This window comes from Heloderma suspectum, chromosome 2, assembly GCF_057233095.1.
Source record: "Heloderma suspectum isolate Gila_16-S chromosome 2, 16-S_ref, whole genome shotgun sequence".
Taxonomy (NCBI): domain Eukaryota; kingdom Metazoa; phylum Chordata; class Lepidosauria; order Squamata; family Helodermatidae; genus Heloderma; species Heloderma suspectum.
Window position 1 is genome coordinate 403955837 of NC_139459.1, and position 20810 is coordinate 403976646.

At 49.4% G+C, this 20810-nt stretch overlaps 1 protein-coding gene across 1 annotated transcript; it reads left to right on the forward strand.

Annotated features, from left to right (window-relative positions):
* Positions 1 to 10841: 10841 nt before the first annotated feature.
* LOC146356702 (vomeronasal type-2 receptor 26-like) lies at positions 10842 to 18687 on the forward strand. The gene is made up of 4 exons (XM_084830268.1): positions 10842 to 11330; positions 16275 to 16566; positions 18053 to 18606; positions 18663 to 18687. Exons 1-4 carry the CDS (start codon positions 11092 to 11094, stop codon positions 18685 to 18687), a joined length of 1110 nt encoding a protein of 369 aa, XP_084686394.1. The 5' UTR covers positions 10842 to 11091.
* The last annotated feature ends 2123 nt before the right edge of the window (positions 18688 to 20810 follow it).

Sequence of the window (20810 nt, forward strand, 5' to 3'; positions counted from 1 at the left end):
GAAACATACATTTCTAATTTTTCTGATGACTTTGACAATACTGCCAAACTGAACATTCCCCCATTATGTTGTATTAAACTTAACTTTTCTCTGCCATTCTAGCTTCACCCTTTCCTGAGAAACCCCCAGTTCTACAATGATTCCATGGGCAGAGTGTATTTGGACGAGAACGCAGACCTGGCAGCCGCCTTTGACATCGTGAACTGGGTGAAGTTCCCCAACAAGTCTGTGGTTAAAGTGAAGTTTGGGAGTATGGAAAGACGGGGATCCCCAGCAGGCCTCAAGGTCACCATTGATCAGGACGCCATTGTGTGGCCCCAATGGTTCAACAAGGTGAGGGAAAAAATTCCTTCCTTTTCTTGGTATTTACTTACCACCTCTTCACCGCTGCTAAATGTAACAGGTTCCAAGTCAGCCTGGAAGTTCCAAGTAGCAGCAGTTTTTTAAGATCTCGGAGAGAGGGGATCCTTTCCCCAGCTCTGTTTCCCAGCCGTGCGTCAGAGGGGTTCCCTTCAGACACAGGCTGCAGGTTCTTTGGAACTTATCAGTGCATTTTTAGCACCACCAGTCTATATGGCATTTTAGGGAGTACAAGTGGACATGTCCCTTAAGATTCAAGACAAAGGAAACAAGAGAGGAAGGGGAGGAGAAGCCCCAGGGGAGGAAACTGGGAAGCTATGTGGGCTCAGGCTTAGTTACGGGGTTCACGTTCAGTCCTGGAGACCCTGTTGGACCCTTTCAACTATTTCTGTCATTTCTGTAGCTAGAGTGACCCCAACACATTTTCCTTGATGGTCCTTGTTCTGTGTGTAGCCCCTGCCTCATTCCAGGTGTGTGGAAAGCTGTCTCCCAGGATCCGTCAAGGTGGCTCAGGAAGGAAGGCTGGTTTGCTGCTATGCCTGTGCTCCCTGCGCGGAAGGGACCATCTCCATTCAGGAAGGTGGGTGACGCTGAAGGAAAATGTAGCCCATGAAGAGGAGGGTAAAGATCCACCCAGACATGTTCACTGAAGCTTTTCTTAAAGGCATTTCTATACTTGGATCCTTTATTGCAATAGCCGCAATTTATTTCATAAAGCGACTCATGAAACATGACCTGGGAGGAGGGACTGAGGGCTGGGGGTGGGGGGTAGATGGGTCAGGGATCCGAACCACCAGCCTGCATGTGTCTCCTGCACTTTCTCTCATGTGCAAGTCCTCCATGGCTAATAGTGTTATGTTCACCTCAGTTCGCTGAGCGGTGAGAAATTGTTGGAGGCACTCGGGCCATGAGTCACTAAACCTGAAGTTGAAGGGTTGATATGTACTTGAGTGAGGTGGGAGGGGATCTCTGGGAGGTCCTTCTTCTTCCTTCTTCCTTCTGTAAGTGATGTTGACCATGGTGGGGCTGAAATCAGCCAACTTACCTTGAGGTGTGAATTTCCTATATCTCCAGTAAAGTCTGTTCCTAACCCATCACTTGAGTGTGTTTTGTCTACATCTGTGCCTCCTGACAAGGGGGTGATTCGGACTTCAGAAATTGCAGGGATGGAGTGTTTACCAAGCCTTGGTTTCCTTTGGAAGGAGGTCAGGGGAGGCTCAGTGGCATTTCCTAGCATTTCAGTTTCTTCACAAACGAACATAGGAATATTAGAAGAGCCATGCTGGCTCAGGTCAAAGGCCATCTAGTCCTATACCCCATTCAGACAATGGCCAACAAAATACATCAGTGGGAAACCCACAAGTAGGACACGAGTGGAACAACATGCTCCCGCTCATGTTCCCTATCCATGCTGTATATAGGCTCACTGCCTCTGGTACTGGAGGTAGCACATAGCCATCAGGACTAGTAGCCATGGACCGCCTTCTCCTCCAGGAATTTGTCTAACCTCCTTTTCAAGCCAGCCAAATTGGTGGCCATCACTACATCCTTGTGGAAGTGAATTCCATAGTTTAGCTCTGCGCTGGGTGAAGGAGTCCTTCCTTTTCTCTGTCCTGACTCTCCCACCAAGCAGTCCACTTTTCCCACATCCAGCACCGCAAGATGCTTGCAGAGCCCACATTCAGCTCTCTCTGACTCCGTTCGCATGACTCAACAACCTATAGTTGATTTTCAGCACTGTTTGTCTCACGGTGGCTTATCGTGATGTGCAAACTGGCCCTGTGTCTCCTCCTCTGTCTCAATCAAGCTCGGCTCTGTTCTTTGTCTAAGCTGTGGGAGGGGGTGGGGAAGGAAGGCAAGCTCGTTCCCCCAAATGACTCTCCCCTTTCAGAGGAATCACCAGGATTCTAGCCACTGTGGGCCATTGACCTGGAATTCTCCTAGCCAAGGAGGAGATCCTTGGTAACGTTCTCAAGACTAAAAGGCATTCTCTCAGAATACTCCTGGATCCTCTCACCTGTCCTCTTCAAACAAAATTATTGTTACAGCACAAGTGGGGACTAAATGTTGTTGGGGTGCTTCCCACCCTGCCCTCCATGGCCTGAATAACATCAGGGAGAGGGCCAGGCCCCTGACATCATATCATTCCCAGCCAACATGCCAGATGCATGATCCACAAAGTGCACAAAACACACTCAGCCAGCCCGCATCCCCCGCAGTTATCTCCAATCACAGGTCAGAGATAATTGCGGGGATTCATTCAGGGGTCCAGTCCTTCCCCTGGAGGGATTCATGAAGGTTTCATGAAATGAATAGGGAACATATGCAGGCCAGATTAGGGCCACAGGAGGGAGTTTTCTGAGCTCTCGGTTGAGGTCATGTTTAAACACTTGAAACACTGAATGTGGGTTGTGATGAGGCCCATAAGGCCTGATCATGCCCTGCATGAAATGAATGTGTGCTGCTGATCACACCAGAAGAATATTTCTGATGGAATATAAAAGAACAGAGATGGCTAAGGATGTCAGGGAGATGTTTGTGTTGCTTTTCCAGATGCAGACCATTGCACCAAGTGTCCAGATGATCAGCATCCAAACAAGGACCAAGATGAATGTATCCCCAAGGATATTACCTTCCTGTCCTACAAAGAATATTTGGGTATCATCCTGGCTTCCTTTGCCCTATTCTTGTCTTTAACTGCGGGCTTTGTGTTAAGAATCTTCATAAAGTACTTTGAAACACCGGTAGTTAAGGCCAACAACCGGGATCTCTCCTACATTCTCCTCATCTCCCTCCTGCTTTCCTTCTCGTCCTCCTTCCTCTTCATTGGCCGCCCAAGGAAAGCAATCTGCCCCCTCCGACAAACAGCCTTCAGCATCATCTTCTCGGTCGCTGTCTCTTCTCTGTTGGCCAAAACCATCACCGTGGTGCTGGCCTTCCTGGCCACAAAGCCAGGGAACAGGGTGAGGGGATGGCTGGGGAAGAGTTTGGCCAACTCCATTGTCCTTTCCTGTTCTGGTGTCCAAGTTGTCATCTGCTCCATCTGGCTTGGCATCTCTCCCCCATTCCCAGACTCTGACATGCATTCCCAGCCTGGACAGATTGTCCTGCGGTGCAACGAAGGGTCTGTCTCCATGTTTTACATTGCTCTTGGCTACATGGGCTTCCTGGCTGCCATTTGCTTCACGGCGGCTTTCCTAGCCAGGAAGCTGCCTGGCGCCTTCAATGAAGCCAAGCTGATCACCTTCAGCATGCTGGTCTTCTGCAGCGTGTGGGTGTCCTTTGTGCCCACCTACCTGAGCACCAAGGGAAATACATGGTGGCCGTGCAGGTCTTCTCCATCTTGGCCTCCAGTGCTGGGTTGCTGGGCTGCATCTTTCTCCCCAAGTGCTACATGATTGTACTGAGGCCTGAGCTGAATACAAAGGAGCATCTCATGATGAAAACAAAGGAATAAATCTGATTCACATTGTTTCCAGGTACACCAATAGTCTGCCATTTTTATAGGGGTGTGCAAGCTTTGGATTTGGATTTCTGAAGCACGGAGGCCATTTTGTAACATCTGCCATTTTGTCCAACCCCCAACATCACAGCACCCCATACTGGTCAGACTTGATATTGCAGTCTTACGATGAGTCATCGTTTTGAAACTGAAACTTGCCAGCAATCATCACTTTGAGTTCCACTGCCCCTGACACATCCCACTTCATGCAAATGAGCCCCAGGCCCATCCCCCTTGGAATCAATTATTCAAAAATGACAATTGCGAAAGCACATGGCTTAGTCCTTGTTGCCATGACACTGTCAAAAGACAACTCCTTCCCCCTGTTTAATGAAAGATTAAAACCTTAAAAGAAAATAGAAAACATAATTTAGAAACCGTTGCCATAGAACAAGGGAAGCACGATCAACACTAGAAATCCCAGGCCTGGTTTTTAGCAGATGCTGTCAAATGCCTGGGAGGAGACGAAGGTCTTAGCCTGGCGCCAAAGGGACGGCATTGGGGCACTGGATGAACCTCATGGGGAAGCGGGTTCCATCACCGAGGGGCCACCACCTGCCATGTTCCAGTCCTCCAAACCTCCCTCAGAGGAGGCACCTGGAGGGGGACCTCAGAGGGCGATTGTAGCATATCAGTCGGCTTCACATCCCCAAAGGGATAAAGCACAGAAGTAACACTCAGGGATGAAACCAGGTCCCTTGGGAATGTTAAGAGACACACCCAGCCACTTGAGTCCTGACCCAACCCTGAGCCATAGCCCATAGAAGATTCACGCATGAGATGGGCAGCACTGAGAAATCGAGTGTGGTTTCTGGTTTCCTCCATGCATTCCTGCACGGTTTCTCTGCTGTTCTAGCTTCACTCTTTCCTGAGAAACTCCCAGTTGTACAATAATTCCATGGAGAGACAGTATTTGGACGAGAACGGAGACCTGGTAGCAGCCGCCTTTGGCATCGTGAACTGGGTGAAGTTCCCCAACAAGTTTCAACTTAAAGTGAAGTTTCAAAGGGATAAAGCACTGAAATAACACTCAGGAATGAAACCGGGTCCCTTGGGAATGTTAAGAGACACACCCAGCCACTTCAGTCCTGACCCAACACTGAGCCATAGAAGATTCACGCATGAGATGGGCAGCACTGAGAAATCGAGTGTGGTTTCGTAGGGATGGGCGAAAGTCCCTTACCTGTCCTCGAAGCTTGCTTCGCAATGGGGGGGAGGTGCTTCGGTTCTCCCCCTGAAGTTCATGCGAGGGGGAGGAGGCGCCCCGCCTTGCCCGGCCGAAATTCAGGCCGGGGGGGGAGGCGCCCCATCCCTCGCCGGCAAAATTCAGGCCGGGTAGAAGCGCCCCGTCTACCTGGCCGCGAAAAAAAAAGTAAAAAAAAAAAACACTCCCATGATAGGCTACATGACGATTTATGTAGCCTATCATGGCTAGATTTCCAAAGTCAGCCGTGATAGGCTATGTAAATCGTCACGTAGCCTATCATGGGTGACTTTGAAAAAAAAAAAAAAAGCGCGTACACAAATGGCGGTGCCCATAGGGCACCGCCATTTGCATTCCTTATTTGGTCCCTGTAGTCTACGTAAAGATTTACGTAGACTATGGTGAAAATAAAGGCAACGCTATTTGCGTTGCCCTTATTTTCGCCGTAGTCTACATAAATCTTTACGTAGACTACAGGGACCAAATAAGGAACACAAATGGCAGCGCCCCATGGGGGCTGCCATTTGCGTACGTGCTTTTTTTTTCCCCAAAGTTACCCATGATAGGCTACATGACGATTTACATAGCCTATCACGGCTGACTTTGGAGATCTAGCCGTGATAGGCTACGTTAATCGTTACATAGCCTATCACGGGGTTTTGTGTTTTTTTTTACTTCACTTGTAATGGCGGCGGCGGCAGACGGTCGAAAGACCGGCTGCCGCCCCCGCCCCTAACGAAAACCTGCCGAACCGCCGCTGGGACCCGCCACCAGGAGGGACATTCGTGAAAGGTAAGTCCCACCCTGGGGGGGGCGGGGGGGGAGAATTTCACCGCCGATTTCGGGGGGCCGAATACGTTGGCACTCGGCCCCCCGAAGTTTCGGGGAGAAATTCTCCCCCATCCCTAGGTTTCTGGTTTCCTCCATGCATTCCTGCATGGTTTCTCTGCCGTTCTAGCTTCACCCTTTCCTGAGAAACTCCCAGTTTTACAATAATTCCATGGAGAGGCGGTATTTGGATGAGAACGGAGACCTGGCAGCCGCCTTTGACATCGTGAACTGGGTGAAGTTCCCCAACAAGTCTGTGGTTAAAGTGAAGTTTGGGAGTATGGAAAGACGGGGATCCCCAGCAGGCCTCATGTTCGCCATTGATCGGGACGCCATTGTGTGGCCCCAATGGTTCAACAAGGTGAGGGAAACGATTCCTTTCATTCCATGGTATTTATTACCATCTCTTGGCCTCTGCTAAATGGAACAGGTTCCCGGTCAGCCTGGAAGTTCCAACTAGCAGCAATTTTTCAAGATCTCGGGGGGAGGGGAGCCTTTTCCCAGCTCTGCTTCCCAGCTGTGCGCCAGAAGGATTCCCTTCAAACTCAGGCTGCGGGTGACTTAGGAATTCTCTGTCCATTTGTACAGCCCCACCAGTCTATGTGGCACTTTACGGAGCACAAGAGGACCTGTCCCCGAAGACACAAGGGAAACAAAGGAGGACGGGAGGAGAAGCCCAGGGGAGGAAACTGGGAAGCTGCGTGTGCTCAGGCTTAGTTACGGGCTTCCTGTTCAGTCCTGGAGACCCTGTTGGGCCCTTTGAACTGTGTCTGTCATTTCTGTAGCTAAATTGGCCCCAACACATTTTCCTTGATGGTCCTTGTTCTGTGCGTAGCCCCTGCCTCATTCCAGGTGCGTGGAAAGCTGTCACCCAGGATCCGTCAAGGTGGTTCAGGAAGGAAGGCCGGTTTGCTGCTATGACTGTCCTCCCTGCACGGAAGGGACCATCTCCACTCAGGAAGGTGGGTGACTCTGAAGGAAAATGCAGCCCCAATGAAGGAGGGTAAAGATCCACTCAGACATGTTCACTGAAGCTTTTCTTAAAGGCATTTCTACACTTGGATCCTTTATTGCAATAGCCAGAATTCATTTCACAAAACGACTCATGAAAAATAACCTGGGAGGACAGGCTGAGGTTGGGGTGAGCGGAGGCAGAGGATGGGGCAGGGATCAGCACCCCCAGCCTGCATGTGTCTCCGGCACTTTACGTGGCATGCAAGCCCTCCATGGTTCATACTGTTATGCTACTGAGGCAGCTGGCTACCAGCAGGAGGGCCTTTTCTGCTGTGGCACCCCTGCTGTAGAATGAGCTCCCTAGAGAGGTTTGCCTGGCATCTACATTGTACTCCTTCCAGAGCCAGGTGAAGACCTCTTTATTCTCCCAGGCATTTTAGCTAGCTAGTCTTTTAGCTCTGGTGTTTAAAATCCCTATTTTAAATCTCTGCATTGCTGCTAGGTTTTATTCTGGTTTTATTCTGGTGGTATTGTTATAATGTGGTTTTAATGCTTTATATTTTATATTGTTTTATCCTGAGCTTTTTGGTTTCAATTTTTGTGAACCGCCCAGATAGCTTCAACTATTGGGTGGTATGGAAATGAAATGAACAAAATAAAATAAATAAATGCTCACTCGACGTCTCTGAGCAGTAAGAAATTCCATGGATGGAGTTTGTGCCAAGGTTTGGTTTCTTTTGGAAGGAGGTCAGTGGTGGCTTCGTGGCACTTTGTAACATTTCAGTTTGTTCACAAATGAACATAGGAATGTAAGAGCCATGCTGGGTCAGATCAACGGCCCGTCTAGTCCTGCACCCTGTTCAGACAATGGCCAACAAAATACATCAATGAGAAAACCACAAGCAGGACACGAGGGCAACAACGCTCCCCCATCAGTGGTGTACATAGTCTTACTGCCTCTGATACTAGAGGTAGCACATAGCTGTCAGAACTAGGGATGTCAGAGAATTTCGCCACGAATCTTGGGGAGGCCGAATGCCAGCGCATTCGGCCCCCCGAAATTGGTGGCGAAACGGTCTGCCCCCCCCCCGCCCTCTCCCCAGGACGGGACTTACCCTGATCTCCTGATGAGCAAACTAGCTCAAAGTGGGCTAGATGGAACAGCGATCCGGTGGATCCACAGTTGGCTACAGAATCGGACTCAAAGCGTGCTTATCAATGGGACCTTCTCAAGCTGGGGAGAGGAAACGAGTGGGGTACCGCAGGGCTCAGTCCTGGGCCCAGTGCTCTTCAACACTTTTATTAATGACTTGGAGGAGGAGGTGCAGGGAATGCGGATCAAATTTGCAGACGACACAAAATTAGGCGGGATAGCTAATACTTTGGAAGACAGAAACAAAATTCAAAGTGATCTGGAAAGACTGGAGCGCTGGGCAGAAAACAACAGAATGACATTTAATAGGGATCAATGCCAAGTTCTGCACCTAGGAAAAAGAAACCAAATACACAGTTACAAGATGGGGGTTATGTGGCTCAACCCCACTACAAGCGAGAAGGATCTTGGAATTGTTGTCGATCACAAGCTGAATATGAGCCAACACTGTGATGTGGCTGCAAAAAAAGCCGATGCTCTTTTGGGCTGTATTAATAGAAGCATAGCTTCCAAATCCCAGGAAGTACTAGTTCCCCTCTACTCAGCACTGGTTAGGCCTCATCTGGAGTAATTTGTCCAGTTCTGGGCACCACACCTTAAGAAGGATGCAGACAAGCTGGAGAGGGTTCAGAGGAGGGCAACAAAGATGGAAACAAAGCCCTATGAGGAGAGACTGAAAGAACTGGGCATGTTTAGCCTTGAGAAGAGAAGACTGAGGAGAGATCTGATAGTGCTCTTCAAGTACTTGAAAGGTTGTCACAGAGAGGAAGGCCAGGATCTCTTCTCGATCATCCCAGAGTGCAGGACACGGAATAATGGGCTCAAGTGACAGGACGCCAGATTCCGGCTGAACATCAGGAAAAACCTCCTCACTGTTAGGGCAATACGACAATGGAACCAATTACCAAGGGAGGCCCTCAGCCCGCTTGGGGCGACAGCAACAGCGACGCCCCGATGCCCCACGGGAGAGGGGTAGACTCAGTCCTCCTAGCTCATAAGTACAGAGGTTTCCTGCGTTTCCCTCCAAATGGAGATCAACTAATTCCTAAGGTTAGAACCCCCGAGTAGGCAGCTCTCTTAAGTCTCACTCGTAGGATCAAGCAATTAGCATCTGTAAGCGTCATTAGATTGAATGGGAATAAAGCCTTGGAAAAGAGCCCTATTGTCTGCGTGTTGATTCTGGCTACCTGAGGATTTCAGAAGGCAGCAGGGGCAACCTCCTTGACAGGTGTGTTGATCTTTAGAACATCGGATTCATCGTTCACCACCAGCACCATCGGCCACTAGCTGTCCTTTCGGCTTTGAGCTAGCTGTGTCATCACATCTGGGGCTAGTTGAACTTATCCTCTGTTCCTCCCCAGTAGCATTTCGACCATCTTCCAACCTGGGAGTCCCATCTTCCGATGGTATACCAACGTATCTCTGGTTGCACTGATCCATTGAGTTTTCATGGCAAGAATACTGGGGTGGGTTGCCGTTTCCTTCCCCAGGGGTCGTATTTAGTCTGACCTCTCTGCCATGACCTTCCCGTCTTGGGTGTCCCTTCACGGTTTAGCTCATGGCATCACTGAGGTACTCAAGCTCCAGCACCATGACAAGGCAACGATCTCCTTTACTGGAGGTTATGCTAATGCTTTTCAGTAAAAAGACAAAAGACAAATCCTGTTGGAGAGAGCGCTTCTTCAGAAACAGAATTCTGTATCACCCATGTCAAGAATAAACTATTGAGCTTATGGTTAGACAGGGGCATGTGTAGGGAAGGGACCTTGGCGTGGGCCCCAGATCTTTTGAGCTGTGCCCAGGATCTTTTGACCTGTCCTAATTGCCTTTTTTTTTTTTTTTTTTACATTTTCCCATTTTCCCATTCCCACTGGAAAACAGAAATGGCCATAACTTTTGCAGCTTGTATGATGAATACATGAAATTTGGAGATATCAGAGGCTGCCATGGAGCTGATTGAACTTGCCCAATTTCAGGCAGTTAGGTTCAGTGCTTTTTGTGCTAGTCACTGGTAAAATTTGCTATTTTTAAGAAAATCTGTCAAAGCAAAAAGTTATACTTATTTATATTTTGGTGCTTCCACATCAGTGCATAGAGTTTGGGGACCTGGCATCCCCTAAACAGCTGACTGAATCTGCCACAGTTCAGGCAGTTAGGTCCAGTGGCTTTTGTGCTAGCCATGCCTTTTCTCAAAGGCTAAAACAAAAAGTAAAAAGTGTCAAGCCACGCAGGGGATTAGCAATTCTAATCAGAAGGTGTTTAAGGTGAGGAGGTCACTATCCCTAATCTCTGGTGTAGGGGTTTTTTGAGGGACAAAACACCTCTCTCCCCTTACTTTTCTGCTCTTCCATGCCCACTGTTGGGAGCTTGCTTGCAATGAAATTTTGAAGAGGGAGAAGAAAGGGAAGAAAGGGCTCCATGTGAAATACTGGTATTTCACATGGCATCTGATTTTACTGCCCCAAACTGGAAACTTTGGCTTCTGCAAAAGCGTAGTAGCTTCAATACAGCAAAGGATCCAATCAGCATCCACAAATGCCTTTCTCCCCCTCCACTCTAATTTCCCCTAAATAGCTGTAGGACTCAAATTATTCCAAAAAGAACCTAGCAACACCCCAGATCTCCCCAGTCTGGCCCATGTCAAGAGTGTGGAGCCGCATCTGTGAGTTGTCGCAAACATTTTTTCTCCAGCCGAATGGAGAGTTCAGGAAATTGCAGAGGTGATGCAACTTCTTCCACATGTAATTATCAAATCATCGTGGTTTATTCTGCTTTCCGCCAAACCTCAAGGGACGCTTTTTTCAGATCTCCCCTTTGAGTCCGCTGAGGTAAACATCAGAATACTGCGCAACATGAAGCAGCGTCTTGCACAGGCCTCCCGAACCACGGAGAGCTTGGCTGAGCTCGAGGTCTGGTGAGGAGGACTCTGCAGGTGTGTGGAGTGGATTTGCTCTCAACCCGTCCAGATGTGAAATCTTGCTTGCCTGGGCCCCATCTGTACAGGCAAAGCCATTGACCCCTCAGTCCTGCAAGAGGACTCTGCCTTCCTCACATTCTACATCCAGTTAGCTCAGAGGAGCTGTGAGGAGGATGGAGGCTGCGCCAGGCGTACCCAGAACGAGAACGCTGCTGCTCTCGCTTCTGCTGCTGCCCCAGGCCACCTGCGGGATGCTCCGGGCCAGATGCCCCTTGACTTTGGAAAGGGATGAATCGGCCCCGCTGAACCACTACAGGCCGGGGGACCTCCTCGTTGGCGCGGTCATCTATGCCACAGGAGTTGTGTTTCTACCATCCCCGTTCGACAAGCCTCCATCAACCAGGCTTCATGGGTAAGTCATTCTGTGTGTAAGCTGGAGGGAAGCTGCTGCTGTTCCACCAGCTACTAATTTCATGAGGTCCGCTCATCCCGAATGGCCCAGGACTGTCCCTCTGAGCTAGGAACTGGGAAATCTCTGCCCTCTTTTGCCTGGGGGAGGGGGGCGGTGCATCATCACTCCATTCCTTGCCCAGCCTGCTGGCTCATTTTTAGCAGTGTGGCAACATAATACAGGACAATTTGATCTGCTGTCGTGTGGGTGTGCGGAAGGAACATCTGCTCCTCTTTTAAGCCATGTGAGCAGACCCAGGCTGTGGCGAGGGGGGCAGAGCACTTCTCCCCCCTCCCAAACACCCCCCACCAATGACTCTCCAGTAAGATTGCAAATGTTTGTCTGGAAACCAACTCCTCTGAGGAAGCATTGAAAGAGCCGGCCATGTTTAGCCAGACGAAGGGGGGACGTGAGAGCAAATATCTGACAGGCTGTCGTGCCAAAGATGGAGCAGGATTGGTCTCTATTGCTCCCAAGTGGAGGACCAGGACCAATGATGTTGCAGGGAAGCAGAATTGGGCTAAACATTGCAACAAACCTTTGTACCATGGCACCCTCTCGGTCCTTTGGACTACAACTCTCAGCATTCCTACCATTTCAGACCACTGATCTTTAACTTTTCACCAGTCTACCCACAATGCACATTAAGCTCCCTGGCTTGCCATTTCTTGGATTCTCCCTGGATCCCTTAAAGGCATTGCATTGGCCACTCTTCAGTCCTCTGGTACAGAGACCAATTTTAGGGCCTGTTACATATTTATGTATGGACTTGAGCACGCTCCGGGAGAGAGCGCAGGACAGGAAGGCCTGGGGTGCTGTTGTCCATGGGGTCACGAAGAGTCGGACACGACTGAACGACTGAACAACAACAACAATGACAACGACAACAACATATTTATGTTGGAATATGTAGATATAATAATTTCCAACAACAAAAAATGGGAAGATGTGAGATTTTTAGCTTCTGCAACCTGTAGTTGCAGGTGAGGTGCTTCTGCTGCTGTATGTGTATGTGAGAGGCGGTGGAGGGACTTCCCTTTATTTGCGGTCTGAGATAACAACAGTGGGCTACATTCCAGGGTTGTTGCGAGTGACACCGCCTCAGCTTTTAACAGCACACAATACATTTTATGCCCAGTAAGTGTCTTGGAATCATTGAACTTACTATGAAGATGGTAATAAAAACAGGGATAACATGAGGCTAAGGATAAAAATGGCCTTGCAGATATGATGTGCTTTTACTACCTTAAAGCACAATATTAAAGCTAAGAATTGTAGAGCTGCAGTAAAATTAACCTCCCCCATCCAAGGCGGCCAATGTCATAGACTCTTCTTCTTCTTCTTCTTCTTCTTCTTCTTCTTCTTCTTCTTCTTCTTCTTCTTCTTCTTCTCCTTGCTGTTGTTGTGTTGTTTTTATAACACAGGGACTTCGGAATGTAGCCCACCACAGACATCTCAGGGCAGAAGCCTCAAAACAGATGCAGAGCAAATGACTTCAGGAAGAGCAGGAAGAGACACACAAACATAGGAAGAGCCATAGTGGATCAGACCAAGAGTCCACCTAGTCCAGCATTCTGTTCACACCGTGGCCCACGGGAAACCCACAAGCTGGACGGGAGTGCAACAGCACCCTCCCGCCCATGTTCCCCAGTGACTGGTGCACATAGGCTCACTGCCTCTGCGAACTGCCCAGAGAGCTGCGAACAGTCCAGAGAGCTTTGGCTATTGGGCGGTATAGAAATGAAATAAACAAACAAACTGGAGGTAGCACATAGCCATCAGGACAGGAGTAGTGGCCATGGGTAGCCTTCCCCTCCAGGGATTTGTCCAACCCCCTTTCAAAGCTTCCCAAGTTGGTGGCCATCACTATATCCTGTGGTAGCGAGTTCCATAGTTCAGCTCTGTGCTGTGTGAAGGAGTCCTTCCTTTTATCTGTCCTGAAACTCCCCCAATCAGCTTCACAGGGGACCCCATTGGGTTCTAGTATTATGAGGGAGGCTGTTAAATGTCTCCCTATTCACTAGGGATGTATGAAATACTCACCTGGCTCCATACCAAGGCATCCACGGTGGGGGCAGAGGCGCTCTGTCCCTCCTCCTGGAATCCTCCCTGGCTGGCTCCGCTCCATGCGCCTCCGCAGAGCCGCCGGCCAGGGCCGGCAACAGCCAGAGTTCTATTGGGCTGCTGTGGCCGCAATGATGGCTGTCGTAGCAGCCGCCATTTGCGTCCTTGCAAGCAGCCGTGATAGGCTACGCAAGTATTTACGTAGCCTATCACGGCAAAGAGCAGGGACGCAAATGCCGTATCATGGCTGCAAGAACACAAATGGCGGCCGCAGCAGCCCAGCCGCAGCCGGCTGGGAGACCAGCCGGAGCCGCTGCCACATCCGCCACCAGGTAAGCTCCGTCCCGGGGGAATTCCGTGGGGTGCCGGGGGGCAGGAGGCCATTCCGCCACGGATTCCGGGGGCCCGGATTCTAAAGAATCTGGCCTCACTGGAATCCATGGCGGAATTCTCTGACATCCCTACTATTTACGTTCTCCACACCATGCAGAATTTTGTACACCTCTATCGTGTCCTGCCTCTTTCCCAAGCTAAAAAATCCCAACTATTGTAACCTTTCCTCATAGGGCAATTTTTCCGGCCTCTTGGTCATTTCAGTTGCCCTTTTCTGCACTTTTTCCAGCTCTGCAATATCTTTTTTATGTGGGGTGACCAGAACTGCAAACAAGATTCCAAATCCCTCCCCTTCTACATTTGGGGAATCGAACACATTTTCATCTTCACCCCTTTGGGATGATTGAACCCAAACCAGATGCTAACCAGGTCCTCTCGGCTTTCCCCCAGGATTTAGTTGAAGAGCTGCTCTACCCCCCTTTTTATGTTTAGTACCAGCAGTCTGGTTCCATTTTGGTTCAAGTGGAGCCCGTTCCCTCTTGTACAGGCCCTGCTTGTCCTAAAACGTTCCCCAGGGCCTAACAAATCTGAGTCCCTCCTCCCTGCACCATCATCTCATCCTCAGTTTGAGAGTCCTCAGCTTTGCCCGTCTAGCTGGCCCTGCTTGTGAAACTGGTAGCATTTCCACGAAAGTGACCTTGGTGGTCCTGGATTTCAACCTCCTACCTAGCCTAAATTTGACTTCCAGGACCTCACGAAAATACAGCATGGGCCACGACCACTGACTCCACCCCAGCAGTATCTGCTAGGCTATCTAGATGGTGCGTGATATGCACAAGCTTTGCACCAGCCAGGTAATTCACCCTGCGGTCTACACACCCATCATAAAACCAGCTGTCTATGTGTCTAATGATCAGATCTCCCACTAGCACAAGCCCCCTCCCCCTGGAGGCACATCCTCGGCGCGACAGGGTATTTGTCCTTTGAGGAATGGGTCCCTTCCAAGGAATCATTTCCCTCCTCCTAAGAATGACACCTTCCTTCCCCAAGACCCGCATTCTCCATGACAGCAGAGGAGCTGTTACCCTGGGAGTGAGACACAGCTCATAGGTCCCTGAAGGTCTCATCCACCAACCTCTCTGCCTCCCTTGGCTTAGCTTCTCCAGGTCAGCAACCTTGTCTTCAAGGAGCTCATTACACTGAGCACACTCACACACAACTTCTGTCCAGCAGGCAGTCATACTTACTTACTTACTTACTTACTTATTAAAACTCAGCATTAAAAACACTTCCAACCACAGTAAAATCAAGGAGCAGTAAAATGGAGCAGTGTAATTAATTTACTCACAGCCCACGGAAAGCCTGTTTGAACAAGTGTGTTTTCAGGAGGTGTTTGAAAGATGTCATGTTTTCTGCTTCCCGAACTACACGAGGGAGGGTTTTCCAGATGGCGGGTGCCGTTACATACACACAATACATGGGACATCCCTAACACCTCTGCTGGCTTTCTGCCTTCACAATTTTAAAAAAAATTGCTATGATTGGGCCTGTTTACCTGGAAAACTAACTTATTACTAGGAGAAGGTGTGGAATTTATGTATAGTTATTTCTTTACAGCTACTTGCTATGAGAAGGGAGGGAAGAGTCAACTGCCCTGGTCTCTGTGCCCTGTTGCTAAACTCTCACGGGTGCTTAGCTCTGTGTGCCGACGCTTCATCACTAGGGCTGAGATGCCTCATCACCTGGGTGGCAACTCAGGTGAAGTCATGATGACAAGTCCTTTCCCCATTCTCACTCTCTCTGACACACAGAAAAGATTTGTTCAGTTATTTCCTTCCAAATTTAGAAGCTGCATGTTCTGTTTTGCCTTCCCCAACCAATGTGGGGATTGTTTGATGTGCTTCTGGTTTGGGCTCTAGATCATAGAATCACAGAATCATAGAATAGTGGGGTTGGAAGGGGCCAACAAGACCATTGAGTCCAACCCCCTGCTCAATGCAGGAATCCAAGTCAGAGCATCCCCGACAGATGGCTTTCCAGCCCCATCTTGAATGCCTCCAGTGTGGGAGGGCCCACTACCTCCCTAGGTCATTGGTTCCATTGTTGTATTACTCTAACACTCAGGAGGTTTTTCCTGATGTTCAGCCGCAATCTGGCTTCCTGTCACTTGAGCCCATTATTCCGTGTCCTGCGCTCTGGGATGATTGAGAAGAGATCCTGGCCTTCCTCTCTGTGGCAACCTTTCACGTACTTGAAGAACGCTATCCTATCTCCCCTCAGTCTTCTCTTCTCAAGGCTGAACATGCCCAGTTCTTTTAGTCCCTCCCCATCGGGCTTTGATTCCAGTCCCCTGATCATCTTTGTTGCCCTCCTCTGAGGAAAGTTCTGGAACTGTAACACAGAGATATTTGCCTTGAACAGCCTGTCAAGTAAAAGAAGCAACAACTGAAATTTTTTCCCTAATTGCAGACAGGATGACAATGTGACACTTCTTCTTTTTGAAATCAGGAAAGGAAATACCGAATACTGGAAGATCCTGTCCTTCTTCTTTGCCACCCAGGAGATCAACCAGAATCCAAGGCTCTTACCGAACGTCACCCTGGGCTACGACATCCATGACAACTATTTCAATGCAAGAATGACTTCAGATGCCTTGCTAGACTTGCTGTCTCTTGGGCAGGGAAATGTTCCCAACTACAGCTGCAGAAGAAGGAATCTTCCATTAGCTGTTCTGGAAGGTTCTGATTCTGACATCTCCATCCAGATTTCAATCATGCTGGGCATCTACAAAATCCCTCAGGTGCAGTGGGGGGGGGGTTGTTTACAGGGTGAGTCTAACTCTGCTTGGGGTTCTCTCCGAAGGCATCAGAACGTTCTCCAGGGGACTTCAGTGGGAGCTTCCCCCAGCCATGAAAGGTGACCTGGGTCCACAGTGGGGTGCAAAGTGATAGGGCTCCTCCCCAGTTCAAATGTGAAAGAAAAATCATGCACTCAAGGGCAAATCGGATAATTAACACCATGTGTGGTTTGCTCCTCATTCATGCTCATAACTCAGAAAAGACGGGGACAGTCAGAGGCACTGGTGAGGGGGCGGGTAAACTACTTTGCAGCTGCCGGTCGCCCCTAATAAACAACTGTGTTCCTATTCTGGGTTCTGTTTCTTGGCCACATTCAATATGGATGAGAAAGTGGGATGAACCGTTGGGAACTTATCTCCCTTGTGAAGACTCAGGAGATGCTCCGTAGTTTAGGGCATCTTCATTTTTCACAGTTCTGCCATTCTGCAGCCTAAATATCTTATTCTAGAGATGGACGAAAGTCCCTTGCCTCATCCCGCAGCTTTTTTGGGGGTGGGGGGGAGGCGCTTCGGTTCTCCCTCCGAAAATTCTTGGCGGGTGGGGAGGTGCCCCGCCCCTCCCTGCCAAAATTCAGGCTGTGGGGGGAGGCGCCCCATCCCTCCCTGCCGAAGTTCTGGCCAGGGGGAAGCGCCCCGTCTCCCCGGCCGCGAAAGAAAAAAATAAAGTGTAAAAAAAAAAAAAAACGTGATAGGCTACGTAAAGATTTACATAGCCTATCACGGCTAGATTTTCAAAGTCAGCCGTGATAGGCTACATAAATCTTTACGTAGCCTATCGTACATAAATCTTTACGTAGCTGACTTTGAGAAAAAAGGGGAAAAAAAGTGCGTACGCAAATGGCGGCGCCCATGGGCGGCGCCATTTGCGTTCCTTATTTGGGCACGGGTAGTCTACGTACGCGCTTTCCCCCCCCCCCAAGTCAGCCGTGATAGGCTACATAAAGATTTACGTAGCCTATCACAGCTGATTTTGAATATCTAGCCATGATAGGCTACGTAAATCGTTACGTAGCCTATCACGTGTTTTTTATATATATATACTTTACGGGGAAAAGGTGACGGCGGCGGCCGGTCAGAAGACTGACCAAAACACCCGCCGAAACGCCGCTGGGACCCGACACCGAGAGGGACATTCGACAGAGGTAAGTCCCATCCCGGGGGGGGGGGGGAGGGCGGAGAATTTCACCAACAATTTCAGGGGGGCAGAATGCCTTGGCATTCGGCCTCCTGGAGATTCATGGAGAAATTCTCCGCCATCCCTATCTTATTCACCAAAAAATTCTGACTATTTGTTCCACTGGTATGAAAGGTGGCACAGATATTTCCAGTTAACAGGTGTCATCTGGCCATCTTTCAGGAATATCCGATGAAGAACTGAAATTTGGTTGTGAAGCAAAACAAACCACCCATCTCTTCCTGTCTTTGCCAGGTCAGTTATGCTTTTGTTTCCCATGTTCTGAGCGATAAAACTCACTTCCCGTTTTTCTACCGGATGGTCCCCAAAGAAGGAGCCCAGTACCCGGGGATTGCCAAACTGCTCCTGCATTTCAGATGGACGTTGATCGGTTTCATTGCTCCGGACACCGACAATGGAGAGAGATGCATGAGGGCCTTGATACCTGAGCTCACCAGGAACGGCATTTGTGTGGCTTTCTCACAAAGCATCACAGGACTGAGTACCAATGAAGTGGACTTCCCTCAGGCTTCATTCCACAACTGGAGACAAGTCAATGTCTTTGTTTATTGTGCAGAGACTAGATACTTCTTGCTTGGACTAAACGTTATGCAACAGTATGTTGAAATATTGATGAAACCCATTGTAGGGAAAGTCTGGGTCACAACGGCCTTGTGGGACTTTCCCTTGGAGTTGACTTATAATCGTCCTTCTCTCCAACTTATCCTTGGTATATTTTCCTTCACTCTCCAGCAAAATAAAAGCTCAAAATATGATGGTTTTATAGACTTTGCCTTTACTATCAAGCAGTTTGTGGAGAAAGCATTTAAGTGTGCCTATTCAAAGCATGCATTGTCTGTGAAAGGCTGGAACAGATGCAGAGAGAATGAGAAATTGGCGATCCTGCCCCAAGAGGATGTGGAGACAATCCTGGCTGCAGACAACCGCATCATTTACAACTCTGTCCTGGCTGTAGCCCATGTCTTGGATGCTGCTTATTTGTCCAGATCCAAGAGGAGGGTGCTGGAGGGTGGAGGCAGGCTGGACGCTCAAAGGCTGCAGCCATGGCAGGTATTCCCTTAACCGTCACAGATATTATCTCTCCTGAATCAGTGGTGCAATTCAAGCATGATTGCCCTGGATTTAGAAGCTGAGAATATTAGAAAATGAGGTGAAATCTGGATATCTGTGGAGCAAAACCAGCTGCGAAACCCCCTGTGCTGCTCCCCCTTTTGGCCTCCTGACACCGGCCCCTGGGGACTCAACCCATCTGGCCACAGTCCCAACATGGGTGCAGCCCCTCTGTCTCTGCCCTGGCCCGTTCCCCATGCTCCACCACTGGAGTCAGCCGTGCTGCTGGTCCTTCCTCCCTCCTTAACCGGGCTGCCACTTTGACACCTACCTGGGTCCACTGTTGCCCCCCACCTCCTTCCCTTTGACTGTGACGGTGTTATGGGTGTAGTGCTGGCATCTGAAATGGGTCTGGATATAAAGGAATGGTCCCTGTACTGATAGCGTTTAACAGAAACATACATTTCTAATTTTTCTGATGACTTTGACAATACTGCCAAACTGAACATTCCCCCATTATGTTGTATTAAACTTAACTTTTCTCTGCCATTCTAGCTTCACCCTTTCCTGAGAAACCCCCAGTTCTACAATGATTCCATGGGCAGAGTGTATTTGGACGAGAACGCAGACCTGGCAGCCGCCTTTGACATCGTGAACTGGGTGAAGTTCCCCAACAAGTCTGTGGTTAAAGTGAAGTTTGGGAGTATGGAAAGACGGGGATCCCCAGCAGGCCTCAAGGTCACCATTGATCAGGACGCCATTGTGTGGCCCCAATGGTTCAACAAGGTGAGGGAAATGATTCCTTTCATTCCATGGTATTTACTTACCATCTCTTAACCTCTGCTAAATGTAACAGGTTCCCGGTCAGCCTGGAAGTTCCAACTAGCAGCAGTTTTTTAAGATCTCGGAGAGAGGGGATCCTTTCCCCAGCTCTGTTTCCCAGCTGTGCGCCAGAAGGGTTCCCTTCAGACACAGGCTGCAGGTTCTTTGGAACTTATCAATCCAATTTTAGCACCACCAGTCTATATGGCATTTCAGGGACTACAAGTGGACATGTCCCTCAAGATTCAAGACAAGCGAAACAAGAAAGGAAGGGGAGGAGAAGCCCCAGGGGAGGAAACTGGGAAGCTGCGTGTGCTCAGGCTTAGTTACGGGCTTCCTGTTCAGTCCTGGAGACCCTGTTGGGCCCTTTGAACTGTGTCTGTCATTTCTGTAGCTAAATTGGCCCCAACACATTTTCCTTGATGGTCCTTGTTTCTGTACGTAGCCCCTGCCTCATTCCAGGTGCGTGGAAATCTGTCGCCCGGGATCCGTCAAGGTGGTTCAGGAAGGAAGGCCGGTTTGCTGCTATGCCTGTGCTCCCTGCGCAGAAGGGACCATCTCCACTCAGGAAGGTGGGTGACTCTGAAGGAAAATGTAGCCCATGCGGAGGAGGGTAAAGATCCACCCAGACATGTTCACTGAAGTTTTTCTTAAAGGCATTTCTACACTTGGATTCTTTATTGCAAGAGCCAGAATTTATTTCATGAAGTGACTCATGTAATGTGACCTGGGAGGGGGGACTGAGGGCTGGGGGTTGGGATGTACGAAAGTCACTTACCTTTTCGAAGGGTGACATTCGCGGTGGGGGGGAGGCGCTCCGTACCTCCCCCCCAAATCCTACCTTGGCTGGCTCCACTCCACCGTGACTCTGTGGAGCCACCAGCCAGGTGCATCCGCACAGCACGTCTGCGGACGCAAATGGCGGCCAGCATAGTGGCCGCCATTTACGTCCCTTCGCTGAGCCGTGATAGGCTACATAAATATTTAAGTAGCCTATCACAGCAAAAACGAGGATGCAAATGGTGCCTGCTAGGCCATTTGCGTCCCTGCTCTGAGCTGTGATAGGCTTCATAGATACTTACATAGCCTATCACGGCTTGCCAGGGACGCAAATGGTGGC